The 24963-nt window shown below is 41.3% G+C and overlaps 2 protein-coding genes across 3 annotated transcripts in view; one reads left to right on the top strand and one right to left on the bottom strand.

The window, feature by feature from the left end:
* Positions 1-24963, top strand: part of kif15 (kinesin family member 15) — an 80249-nt gene that overhangs the window by 9009 nt on the left and 46277 nt on the right. The window lies entirely within an intron of this gene.
* kiaa1143 (KIAA1143 ortholog) lies at positions 1109-24941 on the bottom strand. 2 transcript variants are annotated; one of them, XM_003223953.4, is made up of 3 exons: positions 24784-24941; positions 9889-10039; positions 1109-2010 (listed from the first exon to the last, which is right to left on the bottom strand). In XM_003223953.4, the coding sequence occupies exons 1-3, from the start codon at positions 24889-24891 to the stop codon at positions 1811-1813; spliced, it is 459 nt and encodes a 152-aa protein (XP_003224001.2). In that variant the 5' UTR covers positions 24892-24941; the 3' UTR covers positions 1109-1810. The 2 variants fall into 2 exon arrangements, with proteins under 2 accessions (XP_003224001.2, XP_062839883.1); XM_062983813.1 differs by lacking the exon at positions 24784-24941 and adding an exon at positions 14981-15113.

Raw genomic sequence — 24963 nt, 5'->3', positions numbered from 1 at the left:
CCCCATAATTGTTTCGAAAATTATTTGATTAACAGGTGTGTATAAATCTTGAAAGCAAATTAATATATATGAACTAGTTTGAAGAAAGGTGAATCTACTCTTTAGCTCATGAATGATCAAGAAATCAGTCTGTACCATTCTCTAACTAGTTAACATCTTCACAGAGGTCTTTTTGGCTACTAACAACCTAATATCTGGTCCCTATTCCTTTGAGGAATCTAGTATCAGAAGATGAGTCACAGTGGCAGGTGGAAGATTTGTCAGGTTTTGATGTTCTGATAGAATGGGCTATAGAGGCAGTTGTTTTCAGCAATTCAACATTTACAAAAGTGGTTGTGGTTAATCAGGCATGACAGAAAAGTGGTTCTGCACCACTACTACACTTGTGACTCTTCTAAGACATTTCTGTGGCATGAGATAATGTATACATGCACATATGCACTCTTGAGATCCAAAGCCACAAATACCATGTATTCGTCCATTCGCTGGAATGAGCCCAATGGTTAGATCATCATATTGAAATTCTCTTCAAAATATTTCTGCTACTGAGTGTCTGTGAATCTGTAATTGGGCAAGGTTTAACCCTATGTCATTTTGGAATAGTGAAATAATTTGAAGAGGGGACTATATTTCCTTTCCACATGAGGTACCTCTTTGAACTTTCCTAAGTGGAGTAGTTCATAATCTCTTCCAAGAGGAAAAGTTGTATTACTTAACTTTTGATAGTTGGCTGGGGAAGGAAAAAGTCAGTGAAATGGGATAGCATAAGCAATATATATATATATATACACACACACACACAGAATATATACCCAGAAATTGGAGATGACTTAAGCCTGCAGAAAGATGTGGGACTTGCAGACCTCCACCAGCACAGACACACAAAAAAGGGGGGTGGTAGAGAAAGCGGCTTGCTGAGCAGATAAGCATCTGTCCTGAATGCTTTAGAAATAGGATATCCTTTCTTAAGGCCCAGAGTTAGACTGGCTAATCCACTCATTGGGGTCTTTTCAATTTCCATATGTTTGGGGCTTCTATTACGTTCTAGATTAAAGGATAATCATGTATAATATGGAGGGAAAATACTATTAAGAGAGCTTAAGAAACAGACGGAGAACATCATTTTATTTTCTAAAGAACAGTAGATGAAAACTGAATTAAACAGAAAATTATTTTACAAGCATTTAATCTTGGCATTAAAATATCAGCTATATGAAAAACAGCTGTTGCACACAGCAACTTCAGATCTGCTTCTTGATGAAGCTTTACATTGTTAATCCTGCTACTTGTTTCATAGCAACACAAAATCCATTCTCGGTTACAGAACACAGTGAACTTCCAAACATTTTTCCACCAAAGCACACTCTGTGGCAGGACGTCTCTTTTGAAATCAATATACACAGTGTGATCAGAATCTCAACAATTCTTTCAGTCCTTTGAGATAACACTCAAAACTTTGCCAAGGCAAGGTTTCAGAGTTTTAGTCAAGAGATCTCACACTCCTATTAGGTGTAACTGGTAAAAAGCATACACAGATGCTAACATTTGGCAATGTAATTGTTGCAGAAACAAAGAGAGACAAATGGATGGCAGAGACATGTGTTTGAAACAGTTTTGTGTACTGTGCATGGTATATTCACATTACTTGCATTTATTTTTTAAAATTCCTGCTCCCATCTCCTTCTACAACTAAGTTTGGTCATTATTTTTTTTAAAGTTGTTGTAAAATAAGTATCAGGCTCTGTGCCTGTTTGCATGCTGTCTCTAACTTAACTCCCAGCCTCTAAGGAAAAAAAACATTTAAATCGTCCTAATCATCAGTCTCTTCTTCATCAAATGAGAGCAAGCTGCTATTTTTTACTTGCTTGCTTGTATTTTGGGAGGCTGGAGATATTCTCTTTGTTTCTTTCTTCTTCTTACTTGATGTGGCTGTCAAACCAGAATATTTCTCTTCCGACAAACGCTTGGAAGGTTTCCTGAACACAATCTTCCCATCTTCTGGCTCAGGATCTAGGTACAAAAATCACAAAAATGCATCTTATTCACTGCACTGGAATAACTTAAGTATTCCAGACAAAGATTATAGAATAGTACCAGAAGATCTGAGCTGCATAAAGCAGTTGTTCAGGTATTTGGTGGAATGGCACTGAAAATCTTAGGAGGCTAGACAAGACTAACATGTCATAAACATCTTCCTAAGTGGGAACTTCTCAGAGTACAAAATGTAGGTTCTTTAAATACTACATTCCCTTGTTTAGCCTTACTATAAAACAATCATTAGACAGTTACACTACATTTGGGGGATGCCATCAAATATGGGACCTCTTCATGGCGATTTGTGCCGATTCCTGGCGACTCCGGTGCTGTGTGTGAGGAAGTCCATGGACGACATAGTCAATTTATTTTGCTCTCAATACAATACAGTAGTTTAAGTCAGGAGCTTTATAAATGCAGCCCTAGTTGCCATATTTCAAAAAATGCAAATAGATAAACATCTATATATATAAAAAGTGATGTGACGTTTTATCATGGAGTAAACAGCAAAACCACTGAACCCAATCACACCAATTTTGGCCACAAAAGACATAGCTGTCCAAGCTATGTTTTTCAATCAAAAATTCTAGAGAAATAAAGTCCAAATTAGAGGTCAAGGAAGAGCCACTGTCATGCCACCAGAAGGCGCTCACATGCTGCCCTGTCCCTTTAAGGTTCTAAGGGGGCGGAGCTTAGACTCAGCTCCTGCCAGCTTCCAAATGGCAGTTATTTTTGTCAGTTAGGATTTGTCAGTTAGTATAGCACCGGAAGGAAGCACAGGAAGCTAAAAGGAGCACAGAAATTGACGTCATGTCGGATCTGTATTAACTGAAGTCATTTCTGAACTGTATTAATTCAAGCCACATCAGAATTGTATTCAAATTAGATTAAAATGCCATATAAGGCAGTGATACATAAAGTCATGTCAACATTGTATTAAAGTCAGTGCAAAGATATGTAGAATCCAGTCATGTCGGGACTTTATACTGTGTGGCAATAACCATCCAGAACTGAATAGACTTCAAAGATTTCCTTTCCTCACAGAGACTTTTGATTTCCCAAATACAGTCTCCGATCTGTCCTTTGTGCTATTGTGCCTTCCAGTTCATTTAGTTAAGCCCCTTTACTGCCTATAAAATACAGATTATCTTATTTGTGTTAATGTGGGATTTGTGTATTGATAGTGTTTAAATGTAATTTGTACCATGCTGGTATTGCAACTGATTGCATCATCCAGAATGTACCATAGTGTGGAAAGAGTTAAATGCCAAGAAGCTATGATGACCTTGATGTGTGGCTGGAACTAGGGAGTATGCAGACACAAGTGTTTGTGCTTACTGATTGCGTCAGTTAAGTTGATTTCTGTCTGCCTAGAGTTTGAGTCCTGTGTTCATCTGTCATCTGTTAGTCTGTATGTACTGATACAGTAAAACTTTGTAAATAGTTTTACCAACGTCTCTTGAGTGTCTCTTCGTTCTGTGCTCCACTGCTTCCATCCAGTCGTAGTAGACACTGCAGTTTACACAATTTTCACCTGCAACCCAGGTCCAACTTGGTTGCTTCCACTATGCCAGCTATTGCTGCTATTGCAATTTAAATTGGTAGAAATGTAGGTAATGATAGTGTGAATAATCCAAATTTGGTTGAGATTGTGCTTGTACTTCTGGAGGAACTCTAATTTTTGCTTCTCATAGACTTGGCAGGGGGATTTTGTAAAGCAGTTAAATTTCATGAGTAAACCAGAGTTTTTTTAACCTGAAAAATGGGGGGGATTGAACCCCTAAACCTCCACCTTGGCCATGGGCATGGCAATGAATGGCCTTCAGATTTATGCTTTGGTTCTCTCCCTAAACATAATTCAGAAAGCCATTCACTTCTGTTTGGTTGGAACATCTGAATAAAGCCTTGATATAACATCAATGAGTATGTTCTACTAAACATTGTTACACTGCTGATACTCGTTTAATGGCTTACAATGAAATAAATGATGGCTGGATCATGCACAGTAATTGATGGATGGTGACTACAGTACATATAAGATCATAATGCTAATGTGTGCTACTGAATCGCTTGGGGGAAGTTAATTTAGACAAACTTTGGAGGCTTGTGGGATTGGCGAAGAAGACTGGCTGGATGATGCAAGCATCTCAAAATTATTTTGCTGGTTATGAAAAACGACTGCCATGAATCACAAGGAAAGCCTCATGCTGAAATGGCTTGCAATTTAAATGATTTATAGACAACACATTATTAAAGAAGCTAAGCTTCTGCCGGGCAACACATTTTTCTTAAATAAGTAACAGAATGTTTTAAAAATCAATTTTGCAATAGAAATTTGCCAAAAACACTGTGGTTGATTGATCCTTATTTAATAACTTACTCTATGCCCTTACACCACCATTATCTTGAGATTTATAATAAACTGCTGCTATGATGGAACATGGTACCTTTTTTTATCAAGGCAGTCATGATGGATAAAGAACACCATGGGGTATAGGGAGTGCATTCCAATTATAATAATTATACCATTTCATATCAACTGCAGGACCCAAGCCTAACTCTGTTTTGTATTCAGAGAGGACACAATATAGATCTCAAAGCAAACAACATGTTTTATATTAGTGCCTCTTGGCTTTACACAATTGAACAAGAGGCCAAAGGGAGTTGGACCACCTCTTTCTTTCTTTCAACCTTCTCATGCAAGGTCTCATTTGGTGGTAGTACTTCAAAGCAAGGGTTGGCAGGAAAAGCAAGGGAGAAGGAGAATGATGATTCAAAAGAATGAAAGGAAAACGTACCAGTTAAACTTCAATGAATGGGAGAGTTATTCATTGTTCTATAATACATTTGTTTTTCATCCAAGTTCATCAAGTGTGCTTATGTTTTAAAACAGTATTAAAGTTTTCTTACTCATAATATAGAAAGAAGGGGGTCTAGCCAAAAACATCTATGGAAATGGTGACAGAAAGAGACACGCCATAATTTTCACAATTTTGAGAGTGTTTTCATGAGATCCAGAGGTATTTGGGGGCACAGAAGGTTCTGGTTTGCTTGTGAGTGTGCAAACATTTTTATGTTTTCACACTTTTGGGGGGTGGGTGGGTTCCTAAATGTTTTCAGAAAAACTGCCCCAAAATCATGCTAAATTTTAAATTGGATGATTTGTGGAGAGCTTCAGGAGCTATAAAAATGGGTGGCAATTTGCCCCCTCCTGTGATAAAGGAGCAGAACAGAGAAGTATGCTGCTCCATGGAAACTCAAACCTTCCCATCAGAAATACCTATTTTTGGAAATGCTTGACTCATTCTACAATGTCAGCACCGGTGAATGAAGAAATAAGTCAGAGAGGAATAACTAACTACAGATAAAGCCTTACACAAGCAGTTTGGAGGAAGAATGAAAAAGAGAAGATGAAATCCTAAATCAACTCAGCTACTGCGGTGAAGGAAAGCAACTTTGATTTGTGAGAGCCTGCAGAAAGAGATACCTTTCGTTCAGCTAGGAACAAAATGCACCACAACCATTCTCAGATACAAGAGGGGTGATGAATTTCAATCACATCTGATACTTGGGCCAATGACCTCTAGAAACTTGATGAGCTATCTATCCTGGAAGAGTTCAAAGAGGAATTTGTAAAAGAAAAAAAAAGCTGTGTAAGAAGCCTGACAAAGCCTGTGCCAGGATTTTGTTATAGAAAATGGGCTGAAAATAATCATAGGAGAGCAAATAGGTCTTTTCTTCAGAAAATTGTCCCCATATGAAAGACTTCATTTGGGTGATAGGCAATATGGTTTTTGTGGAGGACATCAGCAGGCCTTTTGGACATGTTCATGGCGCTCTTTATAACCTATAATGTCATTGGAAGTGGGAGCTATACCTATTTGTGGAAGTGGGAGCTTGTCTGTATAAGTGGACACCCCAGCCACACACATACATAGATAGTTTCACTTTTATTATGTGTATAGATATTTACATTCTGCTTTTCTTCCAATGAGCTTGGAGTGATGAATAGTTTCTGGCAGTCTTACTTGTCTTCATGCCTAGAAATTCTGCTTTTCCCATGTGTAAGAGTTTGCCAGTGCACAAGTATTATTAATCTCACCATCATCCCCTCAGCTTTTTGGAAGTTTGGGAACTCAAGACAGCTTGTAGCTATTATAACAAACATAGTTAAAAAAAAGCAACCTACAAAAATTAAAATGCTATGTATAGGCTTTTTCGTTGTATCTGCTGTGAAGAGGTGATGCATTATTACAACCTTCAAAAATAAGGGGTTCCATAAGAAAAAAAGATGAAACCATATTTTAGAACAGAACGATTATATAAGGAAAAGGTAAGAGTGAGGTGTGAAATGTCAGTCTGACAATTTCCCTTATATCGTCATTATAGGGGCAGGACTTTTGTAGAGATATAGTGGCATATTCTCTCTCTTATGACATCCCAAACTCCTAGTAGGCAGATATAAATTGTTTGATGATTTAGTACAACTGTATTTAAAATGGGAATTGAGAAAATGTGGTATCTGGGCATTGTGCAGCCCCAAATGTACCATAGAATCATAGAATCATAGAATCATAGAATAGTAGAGTTGGAAGAGACCACATGGGCCATCTAGTCCAACCCCCTGCTAAGAAGCAGGAAATCGCATTCAAAGCACCCCCGACAGATGGCCATCCAGCCTCTGCTTAAAAGCCTCCAAGGAAGGAGCCTCCACCACGGCCCCGGGGAGAGAGTTCCACTGTCGAACAGCTCTCACAGTGAGGAAGTTCTTCCTGATGTTCAGGTGGAATCTCCTGGAAGCTGAAAATCCTGGAAGCTGAAACCAGAAATAGTCTTCTGATAAGAAAAATTGGCCGCACAGCCCATCATTGGGTTCAGAACTGGAGCCTGCCATTGACACAGTTGTCCATCTCTGATGTAAGGCTTTTATAGAGTGCTATTTTGAAACTAACCAAGGCTAAGGAAAAATTGACAGACTGATTGACACACAAACATACTTCCTTGAGCTCTGTAGTAATAGAGGCAAAAGCAATTTCCAACACAAGTTCCACCAAAGATGTCTTTGAAAGTCCTTCTCTTATTGATCTAATAACCAAACAGGTTCGTACTAAAACAGGTGAATATTCAGAAAACCAGACCTCACAACAGTGGTAATGCTGCAGCCCCTTAATACAATTCCTCATGTTGGGGTGGTGCCCAACCATAAAATTAATTTAAAGGCTACTTCATAACTGTAATTTTGCTACTGTTATTAATCGTAATGTAAATATCTAATATGCAGGATGTATTTTCATTCAATGGACCAAATTTGGCACAAATACCCAATACACCTACATTTGAATACTGGTGGGTTTGGAGGGGATTGATTTTGTCATTTGGGAGTTGTAGTTGCTGACAATCAAAGAGCATTCTGAACACCAACAATTGAATTGAACCAATCTTGGCACACAGAACTCCCGTGACCAACAGAAAATACTAGAAGGGTTTGGTGGGCACTGACATTGAGTTTCCGAGTTGTAGTTCACCTACATCCAGAGAGCACTGTGGACTCCAAACAATGATGGATCTGGACCATTCTGTGTACATTGGGCAGCGAGTCAAAGCCAAGACTAGATCTCTGGAGCACATGCTAATGCAATTGCTGTCCAAATAAAGTATGTTATTTGGCTACTCTACGAAAGAAACAGTGGGGATCACTGAGGAACCATCCAATGCTCAGATTTTGCAGAACAGAGAATGAACAGAAACGTAATCATTGTCTCCATGTCGGAGACCATACTAAACAACACTACAGGAGAAGCTCTTCCAACCTTTTAATCTAGCAATATGTACTGAAGGAAGAAGCACACCATGCCACTCTATACCCACAGTAAGGCTGAGGACTGACACGGGGAGTTTATTTACACAAGTAAGGCTAATGTGAAATTCTCATTCCCACATTTTCATCAGGTAAACACTAACAGTTGTTTACTCAGGATCTTGAATTAAAGAGTACTGACGGGCAATCTATTTTCCCCCAACAATGAAAGTCAACCTAGACTCCAAGGTTAAAAACATAATAGCAGTTCACTGAGGCTGCCAATCAGCTCAATGCCTACATAAACTCTTAAAGTGCCAAAGCAGCACTTTAGGGTACAGGCAATGTACTTTGATGCCCTGGCAAATGATGTGTGACATATGGGATTTTTTTAAGTCAACAACCAAACAAATGAGAATGGGAAAGCAAACTAAACAAGACGCCACAGCATACACTGCAATGTCTCAAAAGCCAGATGTATTAGAAAAGCAACTGAAAAATCAATGGTAGTGATCACAAAGAATACATTATTATATACTAATTACTATTCTACATGGGTTATGTCTGCACATGGGCATTTAGGCTATGGTAAGGGGATATTGGACTGAGGCGTATGTGTGTAAGCATTTTAAAGACACTACTTTAGCTTTCACCAGTAAATTAATGGTAAGAGGAAATAACTGTCCAAGTGTTAGATTGTGACTGAAGATGTCATCAGCTATATTGATCTATCACATCGTCTTTTTAAATATGCAATCCATAGGATGTCATTTTTAAACCCCCAACCCCTCTGGGAGCTATGGAAGGCATGCCTACCACATTTTCTGGTCACTCCAGCCAATTTATGCCCAAGAGAGGCCTTTTTTGAAGTACGAAGTGACTTCAGTTCATTTCCTCTTCTTATAAAAAGGCCTCTCCTGATCCTAAAAACAACCCGGGCAAGGCCCCAAACATGGTGAGAATGGTCCTATATTTTCTAGAGGGCTGTTGATGTTGCTGATGTTGTTGTTGTTGTAGTAATTACTATCATTTTATTGTTAATACTTACATTATTATTGGAAAAGTGGGGGCATGGGATGGAACATCTATGGTCTCCTGGGGGTTTAATGCACTCCTCTAGCCTTCAATTGGTGGGACACCTCTGGTCTATATAAACACACACAAACTGTAAGACCCCCCCCCCCCCAAGATTATCTTGGGCCCATCTACAGGCCCCATAAAACTGCATTTCATGGTCAGTGTAGACCTATATTCAGTGCAGTTTAACTGCACTGAACTACATTATACAGCAGTGTAGATGGGGCCCAATTTTCTCCACATCATATCCCTGTCTGGTGAGAGCACAGGTGAGGGCCATCTTAGTGGCTATTCCCAGGCTGCAAGATGCCTTTCCACACAAGGCTAGATTGGTGCCCTCTCTGTTCTACTTTTTCCAATATTTAAAAAGTGTTTGGGGATTAATTGGTAGTGCAGAAGGGTCCTTCAATATGTTTGCTTTATCTCTATATTGTTTTTCAAAAATGTTATGTTTTTTAAAAAAATAATATGTGTTTTAACATGATAGTTTAATTATTTTAACTATTTCATCATTTGCCTGTAGCATTGTTACAAACTGTTATAAGTATGTTAGGAGAAAGGCATGATATAAATGTTAATGATAAACATATACATTTGTTTTCTTTATGTACATTAATAGATATGGCTCTTAACCGGCAGCAACTCAGGCCGCATCTACAATGCAGAATTAATACAGTTTGACACCACTTTAACTGGCATGGGTCAATAGTATGAAATGATGGCTGGTATAGGTTTAGGTCTTTAGCCTTCTCTGCCATAAGAGTGCCGATTTGTCACCAAACTACTATGTAACATTGAACCATGACAATTACAACAGTCATTTTGCAGTGCAGATGCATCCTGAGATCTGTCATATTCAGTGCTACTAAGGTATTAGAAAGGGCTGACTACATTATCAGTCTTAGTAAGGAACAAGTGAAGATGTGATTGCATCCATCCCATCATCTTCCTTGTTTGCTGATTCTCCACAATGTACGTACCTGTAGTCTTGGAAACCTCTTTCATTTCATTTTTTATCTTCATTACTTCTTCTGCAGTTAGATCACCCTTTTTCAGTACAATCACTTGTGGCTGCTCATCCTCCTTATCACTTGCGTCATCATCGTCATCAGGAGCAGGGAGCTGCTCCCTCTAGGATAAAAAAAACATACGGAAAATGAAACTACTCAGAGTCATCCCAGAAATAATTTTTAAAGAGACATACATAGATGAACAGTCCCATACTGGCATCTAACTAGCTCTCTAAAAAGAATATTATAATAATAAAACTTTAATTCTATCCTGTCCTATCTCCCTCAGGGCAGTTCACAACAGGTTGAGGGCGAGAATAAACAACAGCCAAGGTTACAGACCAATAGCCAGATGGCAGGAGTTCACTTATGAGAGCTCATAAAATAAGGAAAAAGAATCAAAGAGTACAAACTGAAGTCACAGTTCCGAAGTCAAGCCAGATGCTCAGGGCTACAAACTGAAATCCAAGTCCATAAATCAAAGCCAGGAAGTTAATCCAGAATTCAGAATTAAGGATTCAGGATAGAACAGGGTCCAGAACAGGATTATAAAAACAAGGTTAGAGTCCAAATTCTCACCCGGGGGCAGCAAAGCCAAGATCCAGGACAGGAGTATGAAGAACTGCATCAACTGGCTCCACACATAACTTCACTCTAAGAAATGCTAATTTGCAGAGCATTCATCCTGTATTATGCCCAATAAGGAATTAACACCGCACAGCTGAATAAAATCCCACATTATCTGATTTGAACTGGGATATATGGCAGTGTGGACTCAGATAACCCAGATCAAAGCAGAAATTGTGGGATGTCCCGTCTTCATATTCTGGATTATATGGCTGTGTGGAAGGGCCTACAGTTCAAGCTTGATGCCTGATCATTTTTGCTTGGCTTCTTCTGCAAGCAGGAGTGGTTAGACCAACCATAAATTAACCCGGCTGGAAAAGCTTACCTTTATATTTGGCTTGCCATTTATTTTACAAGAATCCTGGATTCAGAATTACCGATAGTTAACTGCACTGAGTTACTCTTCTAAATTTTTGATAATGAGAGCATAACAAAATTACGTATCAAAAGTGATATAAGAAGTTGATTAGTGCTTTATTGTTGTAACAAATGATGTTCTGTAGATACTTCTTAAAAGTTCGTTTTGAAGACAATTTTACCAGGATTTCCCTCAAAGTTTTGTGCCTATTCTCTTATGAGTTGTGAATTCCCCCGTCCCAAAAGCAAGGAGCAAGACGAGCAACACAACTTACTACTTTCCCATAACAATGGGTAACATCAAATTACTGTATTTTTTAAAAACACTATAAAGAATACCTTACTGGTTCAGTATCCAATGTAATAGCAGCCACTGTGTCCTTTTAAGAAATCTCTGCAAATCAGAGGTTGTTGTTAAGCTGGATCAAATGGCTAACTTACAAAGATATTTTAGTAAAAAGAGACGGAGTACTCCAGGTAAAAACACAATAAGAAATATCCCAGCAATTGAGAAATGTTTCATGTTTGATCTTGACTTCTTGCGATGGATCGTTACCTTGACGTGGTGCTGGGGCTTGTGTGTCTCGATGAAGCCATCAGCTACACCGTGCAGGGCCACCCAAGACGGGAAGGTCATGGCAGAGAGGTCAGACTAAGCATGATCCCTGGGGAAGGTAATGGCAACCCACCCCAGTATTCTTGCCATGAAAACTACATGGATCAGTACAACCAGAGAAATGTTGTTATACCATTGGAAGATAGGACCCTCAGGTCGGAAGATGGTCAAAATGCTACTGGGGAGGAGCAGAGGACTAGTCCAAGCCCCAGATGTGATGACGCAGTTAGCTCAAAGCCGGAAGGAAGGCTAATGGCTGACGGTGTTGTAGGTGAAGGATGAATCTGATGTTCTAGAGATCAACACACTATAGGAACTTGGAATGTAAGATCTATGAGCCTGGGCAAACTGGATGTGGTTATTGGTGAGATGTCCGTCTCACTTACTTCATCGCCACAGACTCCTTGGAAAAACAATGGGCTGGTTCAGCTCTGCTCCGCAAGAGGGGATGCTCAGGAATTATTGTGTCCACCGCCCTGACCGTTTCACCATTCCAGAGGTCAGCCATAACTTAACAGAATCAACTGCCGAGGACACAGGAAAATCCCCAAGAGCCATCAGGAATCCATCCAGATCCATAAGCCTCCTGGGGCGGACCATCTGAATTGGTCCCCCCATCCCTGTGGAGGTTTGGAGTTCCAGTGAGTCTAAACCTGATCTGGTAATGATTGGTCCATGAAAGTCCCTCCACACCGCCATCACCTCACCCTGCACAAAAAAACATGAACACAAACTCCCCGTGTCAGTGCCCAGCAGCACGCATAGAGCGAGGCATCACCTGGGACAGACCATGGTTGTCATGGGGGCCATGAAATCCTGAGCCACTCCAGACAGGGAAGTCACAGCATGGATGTTGAAGTCTCCCAGCACTATTTATTTATTTGCAATATTTCTATCCCGCCCTCAGGGACTCAGGGCGGCGTACAATTGGCAACAATTCGATGCCGACACATCATTAAAACAACATCATATAAAATGTATTATAACCAGTTAAATACTGTATAAAATATAAAACATAAAACATATGCTTAAAATCTGTTCATCCAATATCCTCCTACTTTATCCATATAACAGTCTGGGTCGTCTTTATCATTTATTCGCTAAAAGCCTGGGCACATAGCCATGTTTTTAAGGCTTTTCTAAAACTCAAAAGTGTTGGGGCTTGCCGTACGTCTCTGGGAAGGGTGTTCCACAGCCGGGAAGCCACCACCGAGAAGGCCCTGTCCCTCATTCCCACCAGCCGCGCTTGTGAGGCAGGCGGGACCGAGAGCAGGGCCTCGCCAGATGACCTTAGGGATCTTCCGGGCTCATAGGAGGAGATGCGTTCGGACAAGTAGGAGCATTTTGGCTTCCTTGACCATGGTCTACTCTTCCAGGAGGATGGCCTACTGGCAAGTGATGGGGTGCATCTCACACAAGTAGGAAAACATCTTTTTGCACACAGACTCATAAACTTCATCAGGCGCACTTTAAACTAGATCCACTGGGGGAGGGGAACAACAGCCTGACAAACACTATATTACCACGACCACAGGGAACTGCCAAAAGGCTAAATGGAGGGCTGCACAAACACAGCAAGGACCAATTACCGAGAGCACAATAATCCCAAATAAACAGCTCAAGGGGAGGTCACCGGGGCTTACATGTCTTTACACTAATGCACAGAGCATGGGACGAACTCCAGCCTTTAGCACAGCACCACACGTACGATGTCATAGGCATCACTGAAACCTGGTGGGATGACTCCCATCACTGGAATGTAGCCATTGAGGGCTATAACCTCTTTCACAGAAATAGAACAAAGGGGAGAGGAGGGGGAGTAGCTTTATATGTCAAAAACAGTTATGTTGCAGAAGAAATGCAGGACTGTAATCTGGGAAACCAGCTTGAAAGCATCTGGATAAGAATCAAGGGAACCAGGACTCAAAAAGATCTCGTCGTGGGTGTCTACTACAGACCTCCGAACCAGGATATAGAACTTGATGAAGCCTTTTGTCAACAGCTGACCAAACAGGCACAAAGAAGAGATGTAGTAGTCATGGGCGACTTCAACTATCCTGATATCTGCTGGAAAACAACCTCGGCCAAGAGCACAAAGTCCAACAAATTCCTCACTTGCCTTGCAGACAATTTTATGGTCCAGAAGGTAGAGGAGGCAACAAGGGGATCAGCAACTCTTGATATAATCTTAACAAATGTGGAAGACCTGATCAATACAGTAGAAGTCGTCGGATCCTTAGGGGCAAGTGACCATGTGCTCCTGCAGTTTGTGATACAATGGAAGGCTGAAACTAAGACAAGTCAAACACGCATTCTGGACTTTAAGAGAGCTGACTTCCAAAAAATGAAGGAAATACTGAGCAGCATTCCATGGACGCCAATATTAAAAGACAAGGGAGTTAATGATGGATGGGAGTTTTTTAAAAATGAAATACTCAAGGCGCAAATGCAAACAGTGCCAACAAAGAAAAAAAATATGGCACATGCGAAGAAGCCAGAATGGATGTCCAAAGAACTTCTAACTGAGCTAAAACTCAAAAGTGACATGCACAAGAAGTGGAAAAGGGGAGAAAGCACCAAAGAATTATTCAAACGTATAGCCAACTCCTGTAGGGAAAAGGTTCGCAAGGCTAAAGCGCAAAATGAGCTCAGGCTTGCCAGGGACATTAAAAACAACAAAAAAGGCTTTTTTGCTTACGTTGGTAGAAAAAGGAAGAAAAAGGAGGCGATAGGGCCTCTGCGAGGAGAAGATGGCGTGATGGCGACAGGGGACAGGGAAAAGGCAGAACTGCTCAATGCCTTCTTTGCCTCGGTCTTCTCACAAAAAGAAAGCCATCTTCAACCTCAGCAACATGAAATGGACGAAGGATTTGGGGAAATCCAACCCCAAATAGGGAAACAAGTTGTCCAGGAACACCTGGCCACTCTGAACGAATTCAAGTCGCCAGGGCTAGATCAACTACATCCAAGAGTACTGAAGGAACTAGCGGAAGTTATTTCAGAACCACTGGCGATCATATTTGAGAGTTCTTGGAGAACGGGAGAAGTCCCAGCAGATTGGAGGAGGGCAAATGTGGTCCCTATCTTCAAGAAGGGAAAAAAGAACGACCCAAACAATTACCGTCCGGTCAGCCTCACGTCGATACCAGGCAAGATTCTGGAAAAGATCATTAAGGAAGTGGTCTGCAAACACTTAGAAACAGATGCAGTCATTGCTAATAGTCAACACGGATTTACCAAAAACAAGTCATGCCAGACTAATCTGATCTCTTTTTTTGACAGAGTTACGAGTTGGGTCGACACAGGGAATGCTGTGGATGTAGCATACCTGGATTTCAGTAAGGCCTTCGACAAAGTCCCTCACAACCTTCTGGCAAACAAACTAGTAAAATGTGGGCTAGACAAAACTACAGTTAGGTGGATCTGTAATTGGCTAAGCAAACGAACTCAAAGGGTGCTCACCAATGCGTCGTCTTCATCTTGGAAAGAAGTCACAAGTGGAGTGCCGCAGGGCTCCATCCTGGGCCCGGTTCTGTTCAACATCTTTATTAACAACTTAGACGAAGGGTTAGCAGGCACGATCATCAAGTTTGCAGACGACACCAAACTGGGAGGGATAGCCAACACTCCAGAAGAAAGGAGCAGAATTCAAAACGATCTTGACAGACTAGAGAGATGGGCCGAAACTAACAAAATGAAGTTCAACAGGGACAAATGCAAGATACTTCACTTCGGCAGAAAAAATGGAATGCAAAGATACAGAATGGGGGACACCTGGCTTGACAGCAGTACATGTGAAAAAGACCTTGGGGTCCTTGTGGACAACAAGTTAAACATGAGCCAACAATGTGATGCGGCTGCTAAGAAAGCCAACGGGATTCTGGCCTGCATCAATAGGGGAATAGCGTCTAGATCCAGGGAAGTCATGCTCCCCCTCTATTCTGCCTTGGTCAGACCACACCTGGAATACTGCGTCCAATTCTGGGCACCACAGTTGAAGGGAGATGTTGACAAGCTGGAAAGCGTCCAGAGGAGGGCAACTAAAATGATCAAAGGTCTGGAGAACAAGCCCTATGAGGAGCGGCTTAAAGAGCTGGGCATGTTTAGCCTGCAGAAGAGAAGGCTGAGAGGAGACATGATAGCCATGTACAAATACGTGAAGGGAAGTCATAGGGAGGAGGGAGCAAGCTTATTTTCTGCTGCCCTGCAGACTAGGACACGGAACAATGGCTTCAAACTACAGGAAAGAAGATTCCACCTGAACATCAGGAAGAACTTCCTCACTGTGAGGGCTGTTCGGCAGTGGAACTCTCTCCCCCGGGCCGTGGTGGAGGCTCCTTCTTTGGAGGCTTTTAAACAGAGGCTGGATGGCCATCTGTCGGGGGTGCTATGAATGTGATTTCCTGCTTCTTGGCAGGGGGTTGGACTGGATGGCCCATGAGGTCTCTTCCAACTCTACTATTCTATGATTCTATGATTCTAAGTAGATTGGGCCAGAACCATAGTAGTAGACTTCAAGGCCACCCCAAGACCACCCCAGCAGCAAAGTGGGCAATACATCAACAAAATTTCTATTCTGTCCTGTTTTAGGTAAATACACCTGAACGCTGTTGACTGTGAGATGTGGAACCTGGTCAACCTCCCTGGCCCCCAGGCCTTGCTTCCTGCTGCATTGTCAGAACCCTGGCAGCAGAGCACCAATAACCTTACACAGAGGCCAGTCTCTATCTAATATCTTTATTAAAGAAATATATAAAATCAATAAAAACAAGTGAAGAATATAGTTCAGAAGCAGACCTTTCAAATGAGGTCAAATATAGTCCAAAAATGTATAGTCCAATAAATGATATTAGAGTTCAAAGTTTTAATCCACTTGACCGAAACACACACTTTGCCAAGCAATAGTGTGGGGAAATAACAGAGTCTTAGAGTCCAATGAAGCTTGACAACAAGGCTGGAAATAAACTTGATTCTTGGCTAGATCCGTGATTGGAGACAAGGCAAACATGAAGCATGAAACAGAGTCCGTGGTAAAACCGTGAGACAGGGCAAGGCTTGAAGCTTGATCTGGGATTACGAAGTCCACACACGATCTCTCTCCTCAAGCTGATCAATTGACTCCGCAAAGAATCCCTCACGCCAAACACCTATATTGGGTCTCGTTTTCCCGCCAACAGAACTCTTTCCCTAGAGAATGAGAAGCGAAACCCAACTCTGTCCAGATGCATGACTCCTTAGAATTTCCCAAGGGAAGCAGACCTAATCAGCCATTTGTTTGGCAGCGATTCTTAGACTTCTCCGATTAGCTTCCCTGACTCCCCTTTCTCTAGAATAAATTTCCTTCCTGGGAAACGGAGGGGAGTTCTGCCCAAGGCCTGTTTGGCTGAATTCTTGTGGGCAAACATCAACATCCTGCAGGTGAAGAGACTCCAGTTCTTGTTGAACCGGCGAAAACCCCATGTTTTCATCTTCATCTGCCACAATAGTACTAGGAACAGGACTACAAGGCCCATGAGTCATCACATGCATAGAGAATCCTGTTAGGAAGACCACAGAGAAATTACCCCCCCCCCCCCTTCGCAAAGTCTCATCCTCAACCAGAATCAAGTCCTGGATGGCAGTTTCCATTCACTGACCCGGCATTCAACAGCAGAATTTTCAACGTATGGGAACTGTCACCCTGATTATCCAGGCTATTTGATATAGGAGACAGTTTTGGGGCAATAAGCACTCTATTTCACTCTTCATTTTGTTGGTATTTAGACTGCTTCTCCCTCCATATCTCCCTCTGCTCTGTATGATTTCAATGGCTTTCCTACAAATTTGAAAACTCCTCCCCCCACCACCTCTATAGCACCTTTAAAGATTTATATAGCACAGAGCTGAACCTAAAACATCTTCATTAAAATATCTTCTTGGTATCAGCATTTTTTTCCAAACAAGAATGCTCAGAATTGTATAAATTAACCGCAAAATATACAATTGTTTGAAGTGTGCTTATAGCTGCCATGGTTCAAGCATCCTATGCTCAACACAGTTCTAGTTACCAGCTGGGTTTAATCATTCTGGAATTCATTCTATATTTGGGGATCTGTTATATTCAAAGACAAGCTACATTTGAAACAGCTCTAACAATCTCAGAGTTCTCTGAAGTGCAACTGCTTGCTAGTCAGCTTCCATCAAAAAATATAAAACTGACAGCTTTTTATGTGTGCAGAGCAACCCAGCTTGAAAGTTTGTACTGTTTCTCATTTCTTCCTTCTTAGAACATTCAGCCGTGCAAAGAAAATAGGAAAACAATCAAGCCACCATAACATCAATTCCAGAATTACAAATTGCTTTCCAGCGCATATAAAAACTGCTGGAGAAGTGTTGATAATAAGGGCAAATGGAAAGAGTCTTCATTCTCCTGCTTTTAATTCTCTTTTCGATTTTCTCTTTGGGCATATTGGAATTAATCTCCTATTTGTCTAAGTTAGACATTGGTATGTCCTGGAAGACAATACTCCCTGATGTTTGGCCACTCCAGAAACGCAGAAAGTCATGGTCATCATTTTGTGCAATATTACATGACATCATGTCATTCCTGGTCACCTTTTTGGGTCATTTTGGGTTACCTGAAATAGGATCTTAATTATCTGGGAGCTACTGGGATGGTTTTTATACAGTCAAGCTTTTCAGTGATACAGGGGCCATAGCAGACCTCCCCAGTGGCTGCAGAAGTTCTGCCCTGAAATGATTCAATCCTTCCTGAGATAGGATACCTTATACTCAAAGTAATAGATGTTTACAAAAAAATTGTTTGACAGCCTTAAGAAATGAGATTGAACAAACTTTATAGACAAACCTCACCGAATACAATGTTTGTTGTGCACAGAACATGGAAACTGTAACCTTATCATGTTTTAATGTTTTTACATTTTATGGACAAGTGTGCACACACACATACAGCCCTAATATGAAGAAGACCTAACAAAATCAAATGTCTTTATACTGTCCACTGATTATCTTGAATGCTTGCTGGAATTTGGCAATAGTAATAGTATTATTTCGATCTAGTTTGATCACTTAATGCAGGTCATTTTCAAACCCCGACCTCATTCAATAAGGTCAAAATAAGCTTGTTGGGAAGCACAGAAAGGCTGACGTTCAAAGAGGAGCAAAGTGCTCAGCCAAGCAGGTGTGTGTGGCAAATGCACTTCTCAGAAGGCAGAACAAAGCATCGAAATTGAAGGAATTTCTGTTACATGATAAGGAAAACTTCCCACCTAATTATTTCTGTACCAAGCGAAACACAGATGGATAAGGATTCTGAGTCTGAGGCTAACATAAAAGCTAGTAATGACATTCCTTCAACCATGCTGGCTAATTTAGTATCACTGATGAAAGCAGCTGTTCTTCCTGCAAAGCGGTAGATTAGAAATAACATTAGCTGAGTTAGTATGCACTCCCTCTACTGTTCATTTCTGAAAAAACATTTTGAAAATGTTCCTTTTCCAGAGGCCAATATTTCATTCATTTTTCTTCCCTCTTCAGACTTCTGCTTCCCCTTTTCTTTCTCTGCTTCTTAACGCCCAAACTATTTTCCTCTTTTTCTACCTTTGTTTTTCCTTGGATTTCTGCTCCTTTATCATCCCACCCACCAGCCCTTTTGAACAGGTACTGCTCTGTTTGTTCTGCAATTCACATATTAGTTTTTTTTGCCAGTGAATTGTTTTTCTCCTAAACAAAAGTGGTGAAAAATATAGTGTGCCAGTGTGGGGCAGGCATTAAGACTTAGTAGAGTTCATTTAGTTGAGTTCATTTCTAGCTCTGCTTGGTCCACTCCTTAGCTTTTGCAAGGACAAAGTGTGGAGAAGAAGAGACATGTATGCCATCTTGAGTTCACTAGAGGAAAAGCACAATATAAATATACTAGATGTGCCTGGCCATGGCTTATGGGAATCATTTGTTGGCCAGGTGGAATAGCAGTGAATAGTCTTGCAGCCTCAAAGCCTGGCCATTTTCTGAAGTAGCTGGAGTAGCACCCTCAATCAAAGAACCGCTTTGAAGCCTGGCTACTTCCTTTGTAGGGGAATCATTGTTTGGCCAGCTTGAATTGCACTGAATAGTCTTGCAGCTTAAAAGCTGCAAGGCATCCTTGCTAGGCCAGGTTGAATGGGACGGAGTAGCCTTGTGGCTTCAGAGCTTGGGGGCTTTTTATCTAGGGGAAATCTTGGTTGGCCAGGTTGAATAGCACTGAATAGCCTTGCTTCTTGCAAGCCAGGCCGCTTTCTACCTTGCGGAATCCTTGGTTGGCCAGTTTGAATAGCAATTAATAGTCTCGGTGTGACAGGTATGAATGCTGCAATTAGGCACCTTGATTAGCATTTAATGGCCTTGCAGCTTCAAAGCCTGGCTGTTTCCTGCCTGGGGGAATCCTTTGTTGGAAAGTGTTAGCTGGCCCTGACAGTTTCCTTTCTGGAATTCCCAATTTCACTGCTTTCAGAGTGTTGCTCTTTATTTACTGTCCTGGTTTTAGAGATTATATTGTTCTGTATTATTACACCACAGTAATTATTATATATTATATTTATAATCTTATATTATCTGCTTAGAACCGGATTATATGAGGCCCCTTCTACATAGCTGTATAAATTCCACATTGAAGTGGATGATATGGCAGTGTGGACTCACGATAATCCAGTTGAAAGCAGATACTGTGGATTATCTGCCTTGGCATTCTGGGTAATAATAGCTGTGTGGAAGGGCCTTGAGTCTACACTGCCATATAACCCAGTTCAAATCAGATAATCTGTATTTTTTAGACAGTGTGTATGAGGTCTAAGTGCACTGTGCCTGTGCCCTGGGCACCATCTTGGCTGAAGGAGTTGCTAGGATGCAAAGGGGGCGGGGCCTAAAGGCAGCGGGGGGGGGGGGGCTAAAGGCAGCAGAGCCTACCTTTCTGACTGGCAGTTAGGGAGAGAAAGGCTCTTCCTCATCCTCTGTAATTTGGGCTATTTGTCTAGGTTTTTTTTTATTGAAAGACATATTTTGGATGACTCTGTCTTTTGTGGCCAAATTTGGTGTGATTTGGTTCAGTGGTTTTGTTGTTTACTCCATAGTAAAACTAACATTACATTTTTATATATATAGATCTATCTAATAAACAGACACTTAAATATGAAGTACAGATAAATCAGAAAGATCTATGCACCTGACTTATTTTTTAGTTTTCATGTAACTCATTTCATTAAAACCCATAGTTTGATTCAGCTTTCCACTTAAGGCCAACACAGATAAGCAAACCTGCGACTCCAGTAGTAAATATGCCCCCTAGGACAAGGTAGTAATGCAGTGGTTCTCAAGCTGTGGGTCCCCAGATGTTTTGGCCTTCAACTCCCAAAAATCCTAACAGCTGATAAACTGGCTGGGATTTCTGGGAGTTGTAGGCCAAAACACCTGGGGACTCACAGGTTGAGAACCACTGTAGTAATGGGTTGGGATGCTATTATAGCCAAGATCTGTAGTCTCCCAAAGGGCTGAGACTTTCCTAGCTCACTAGAGCCTGGCGGGATAAGCTAATTAAAATGATTTTCAGCCAAATGAAGAATCATAGAATTATAGAGTTGGAAGAGACCTCAAAGGCCATGCAGTCCAACCCCCTGCAAGAAGCAGAAAAATCACATTCAAAGCACTCCTGATAGATGGCCATCCAGCTTCTACTTAAAAACCTCCAAAAATGGAGCCTCCACTACACTCCGGGGCAGAGAGTTCCACTGCTGAACAGCTCTCACAGCAAGAAAGTTCTTCCTAATGTTCAGATGCAGTGTCCTTTCCTATAGTTTGAAGCCATTGTTCCGTGTCCTAGTCTCCAAGGCAGCAGAAAACAAGCTTGCTCCCTCCCCCCTATGACTTCCCCTCACATATTTATGCATGGCTATCATGTCTCCTCTCAGCCTTCTCTTCTGCAGGTTAAACATGCCCAGCTCTTCAAGCCACTCCTCATAGGGCTTGTTCTCCAGACCCTTGATCATTTTAGTCACCCTCCTCTGGACACTTTCCAGCTTGTCAACATCTCCCTTCAATTGCGGTGCCCAGAATTGGACACAGAATTCTCGGTGTGATCTGATCAAGGCAGAATAGAGGGGTAGCATGACTTCCCTGGATCTAGACATTAAGTCCTATTGATGCAGACCAAAATCCCATTGGCTTTTTTTGCCACTGCATCAAATTGTTGGCTCGTGTTTAACTTGTTGTCCACAAGGACTCCAAGATCTTTTTCACAAGTACTGCTGTAATTTGGGAAGAACCTGATATAAAAAATTCCAGGGAAAGTCATTCATCAAACAATGAGAACCCATATACATATTTTTTCAGAGAATAATCAGCAACAATAGTGCTACATTCAGGATGAAAGCACACTGCTGCTACATTTGCCTATATGACCAGCAATTGGCAATGACAAATAGTGGGTACAAGATTCAAATAAGCTAGACCACTCCTTCCCATCCAAATTATAACAGAAGTTAACACAAAAGATAAGTGTTTCCAGGTCAGTTAAAGCATTAATTTATCCACATTTTCAATATTTTGGAAAGATAGTAACATATGAGCAGTTACAAGCACTGAGAACAGTATTTAGTTTGGACTAAGACAACAGGCATACCATTTCTAATCTTAGGGCCCTTCCAGACAGCCATATCACCCATAATATCAAAGTAGATAATACACACTCTCTGTCAGAGCCGGCCCTAGGTATTTTTCAAGTGTAGGCAAACAGAATTTTGGCGCCCCCCCCCCCCCCCAAACCAATCACTGAAAAATAAAAGCGTTGGATAAGCAAAAATGTTGGATAATAAGGAGGGATTAAGGAAAAGCCTATTAAACATCAGATTACATTAAGATTTTACAAATTAAGCACCAAAGCATCATGTTTTACAACAAATCAACAGAAAAAGCAGTTTCGACTGCGCCCCCGTATGTTTTGCGCCTGAAGCGACCGCTTAATTCGTCTCATTGTTGGACCAGCTCTGCTATCTGCTTTGAACTGGATTATCTGAGTCCACACTATCATATAATCCAGTTCAATGTGGATTTAATACAGCTATATGGAAGGGGGGCCTCATTCTAAAAAAAACCTGATTACTCAAAGCACTGCTTTGAGTCCCCCCAGGAGTGAGAAAAGAGGTACAGTAGAGTCTCACTTATCCAAGCTAAACGGGCCGGCAGAAGCTTGGATAAGTGAATATCTTGGATAATAAGGAGGGATTAAGGAAAAGCTTATTAAACATCAAATTAGGTAATGATTTTACAAATTAAGCACCAAAACATCATGTTATAAAACAAATTTGACAGAAAAAGTAGTTCAATACACAGTAATGTTATAATAGCTGTATTTACGAATTTAGCACCAAAATATCATGATATATTGAAAACATTGACTACAAAAATGGCTTGCATTATCCAGAGGCTTGGATAAGCGAAGCTTGGATAAGTGAGACTCTACTGTATATAAATGCAATAAATAAATAAATAAATACCGGTAAATACTCCTTGCCTTAGAAAACCCTATGAAAGTAATGGGGGCCACCATAAATATGACAGGTGACTTGAAGGCGCGCGCACACACACACACACACATTAATTTAAGAATATGCGTCAGTCTTTGTTACTTTTTGACCAGCTAGTTTTTTACATCCCATATGTGCACAACCTTGTGTTATCCAATCTCCTGTTTTTTAAACTCTCTGCATAACAAGCAATAAGGGTGCACCTATACTGTATTATTAATGCAGTTTGACTCCCCTTTAATTGCCATGGGCTTAATGCTATGGAACCATGGGAGTTGTAGTTTAGTGAGGCACAAGCACTCTTTGGCAGAGAATGCTGAAGATCTTGTGAAACGTAACTCCCATGGACCTGTGCTTCAAGCACAGACATGGAGTCAAACAGAAAGCTACATGTGCAGATTTTTTCAGACACTGAACAATAACCCTAACAAATTAAATAAAGCTTAAATTCAGCAAAATGAGAAAATGGCACAACAGCATTAATACGTTATGTTTATCAGAATAATGATGAATAAGTTTTTGGATAGTAGGTGCATTAACAGTCCTTCCAGACAGGCCCTATATCCCAGGATCTGATCCCAGGTTTTCTGCTTATATGAGTCCACACTGACAGATAATCTGGGATAAACAGAAAATCTGGGATCAGATCCTGGGACATAGCGCCTGCCTGGAAGGGCACTTGGGTCCCTTCCACACATCTGAATAAAATCTCTGATTATCTGCTTTGAACTGGAATATATGGCAGTGTGGACACAGTTCAAAGCAGATATTGTGGGATTTTCTGCCTTGATATTCCTAGTTATATGGCTGTGTGGAAGGGCCCTAAGAGCGAAACAAGGAAGAATAAGATTGCAAAATAAAAGCGTTCTAGCTCTCATTCACAAGAGCCTTCAATACTGAAGGAAAGGAAATCGCATTCTGAAATATAATCTTAGGGTGCATCTACACTGTAGAATTAACACAGTTCGACACCACTTAAACTGCTATGGCTCAACGCTATGGAAGAATGGGAATCTGTGGTTTTGCAAGCCTTCTCTCTCCGAGCACTCAATAAATTATAAGTTCCAAGCACCATAGCACAAAGGGCCCTTCCACACAGCCATATAATCCAGAATATCAAAGCAGAAAATCGCACAATATGTTTTGAACTGGGGGCCCTTCCACACAGCTCTATATCCCAGAATATCAAGGCAGAAAATCCCACATTATCTGAACATGAATTCAAGATAACCTAGTTCAAAGCAGATATTGTGGGATTTTCTGCCTTGATATTCTGGGATATAGGGCTGTGTGGAAGGGCCCTGGGTTATTTGACGCCACACTGCCATATAACCCAGTTCAAAGCAGATAATTTGGGGTTGTATTCAGCTGTGTGGAAGGAGCCTCGGTTACCCCAGTTCAAAGCAGATCTTATGGATTATCTGCCTTGATATTTGGGGCTATATGGCTGTGTGGAAGGGCCCTCAAACTGCTTAGATCTGAAGAAAGCTTTAAGGTAATGGTGTCAAACCTGCAGCCTTCCAATGTTTTGGATCTCAGCTCCCAGAATTCCTCACCATTGGACAAGCTGGCTAAGGCTTCTGGGAGATGTAGTCCCACATTTACGGAGAGGGCCAGCACGGCTTCAAAGGAACAGCCTTTCCAAAGCCCATTGAAGGCAACGAAGCTTTGAAGGGAGAAGGGGGCGGGGCCAAAAAAGCCTGACGTCATCACCTTGGTCTCCACCGTGGGCCCCTCCCGGAAGCCCACTCTCTCTTTGAAGCGGCTCAGGAAGGCGGGTTCGGCGGGCTTCACGTACGAAACTTGGTTCTTTTTGCTCATGGCTGCAGCGGAGTAAAGAAGGGTCCGCCCCTTGCGTCACGTGACGGGGTTGTCCTTCAATCAATGGCGGCG

Source organism: Anolis carolinensis, chromosome 6 (genome assembly GCF_035594765.1).
Source record: "Anolis carolinensis isolate JA03-04 chromosome 6, rAnoCar3.1.pri, whole genome shotgun sequence".
Taxonomy (NCBI): domain Eukaryota; kingdom Metazoa; phylum Chordata; class Lepidosauria; order Squamata; family Dactyloidae; genus Anolis; species Anolis carolinensis.
This window is presented reverse-complemented; position numbering and strand designations above follow the sequence as displayed.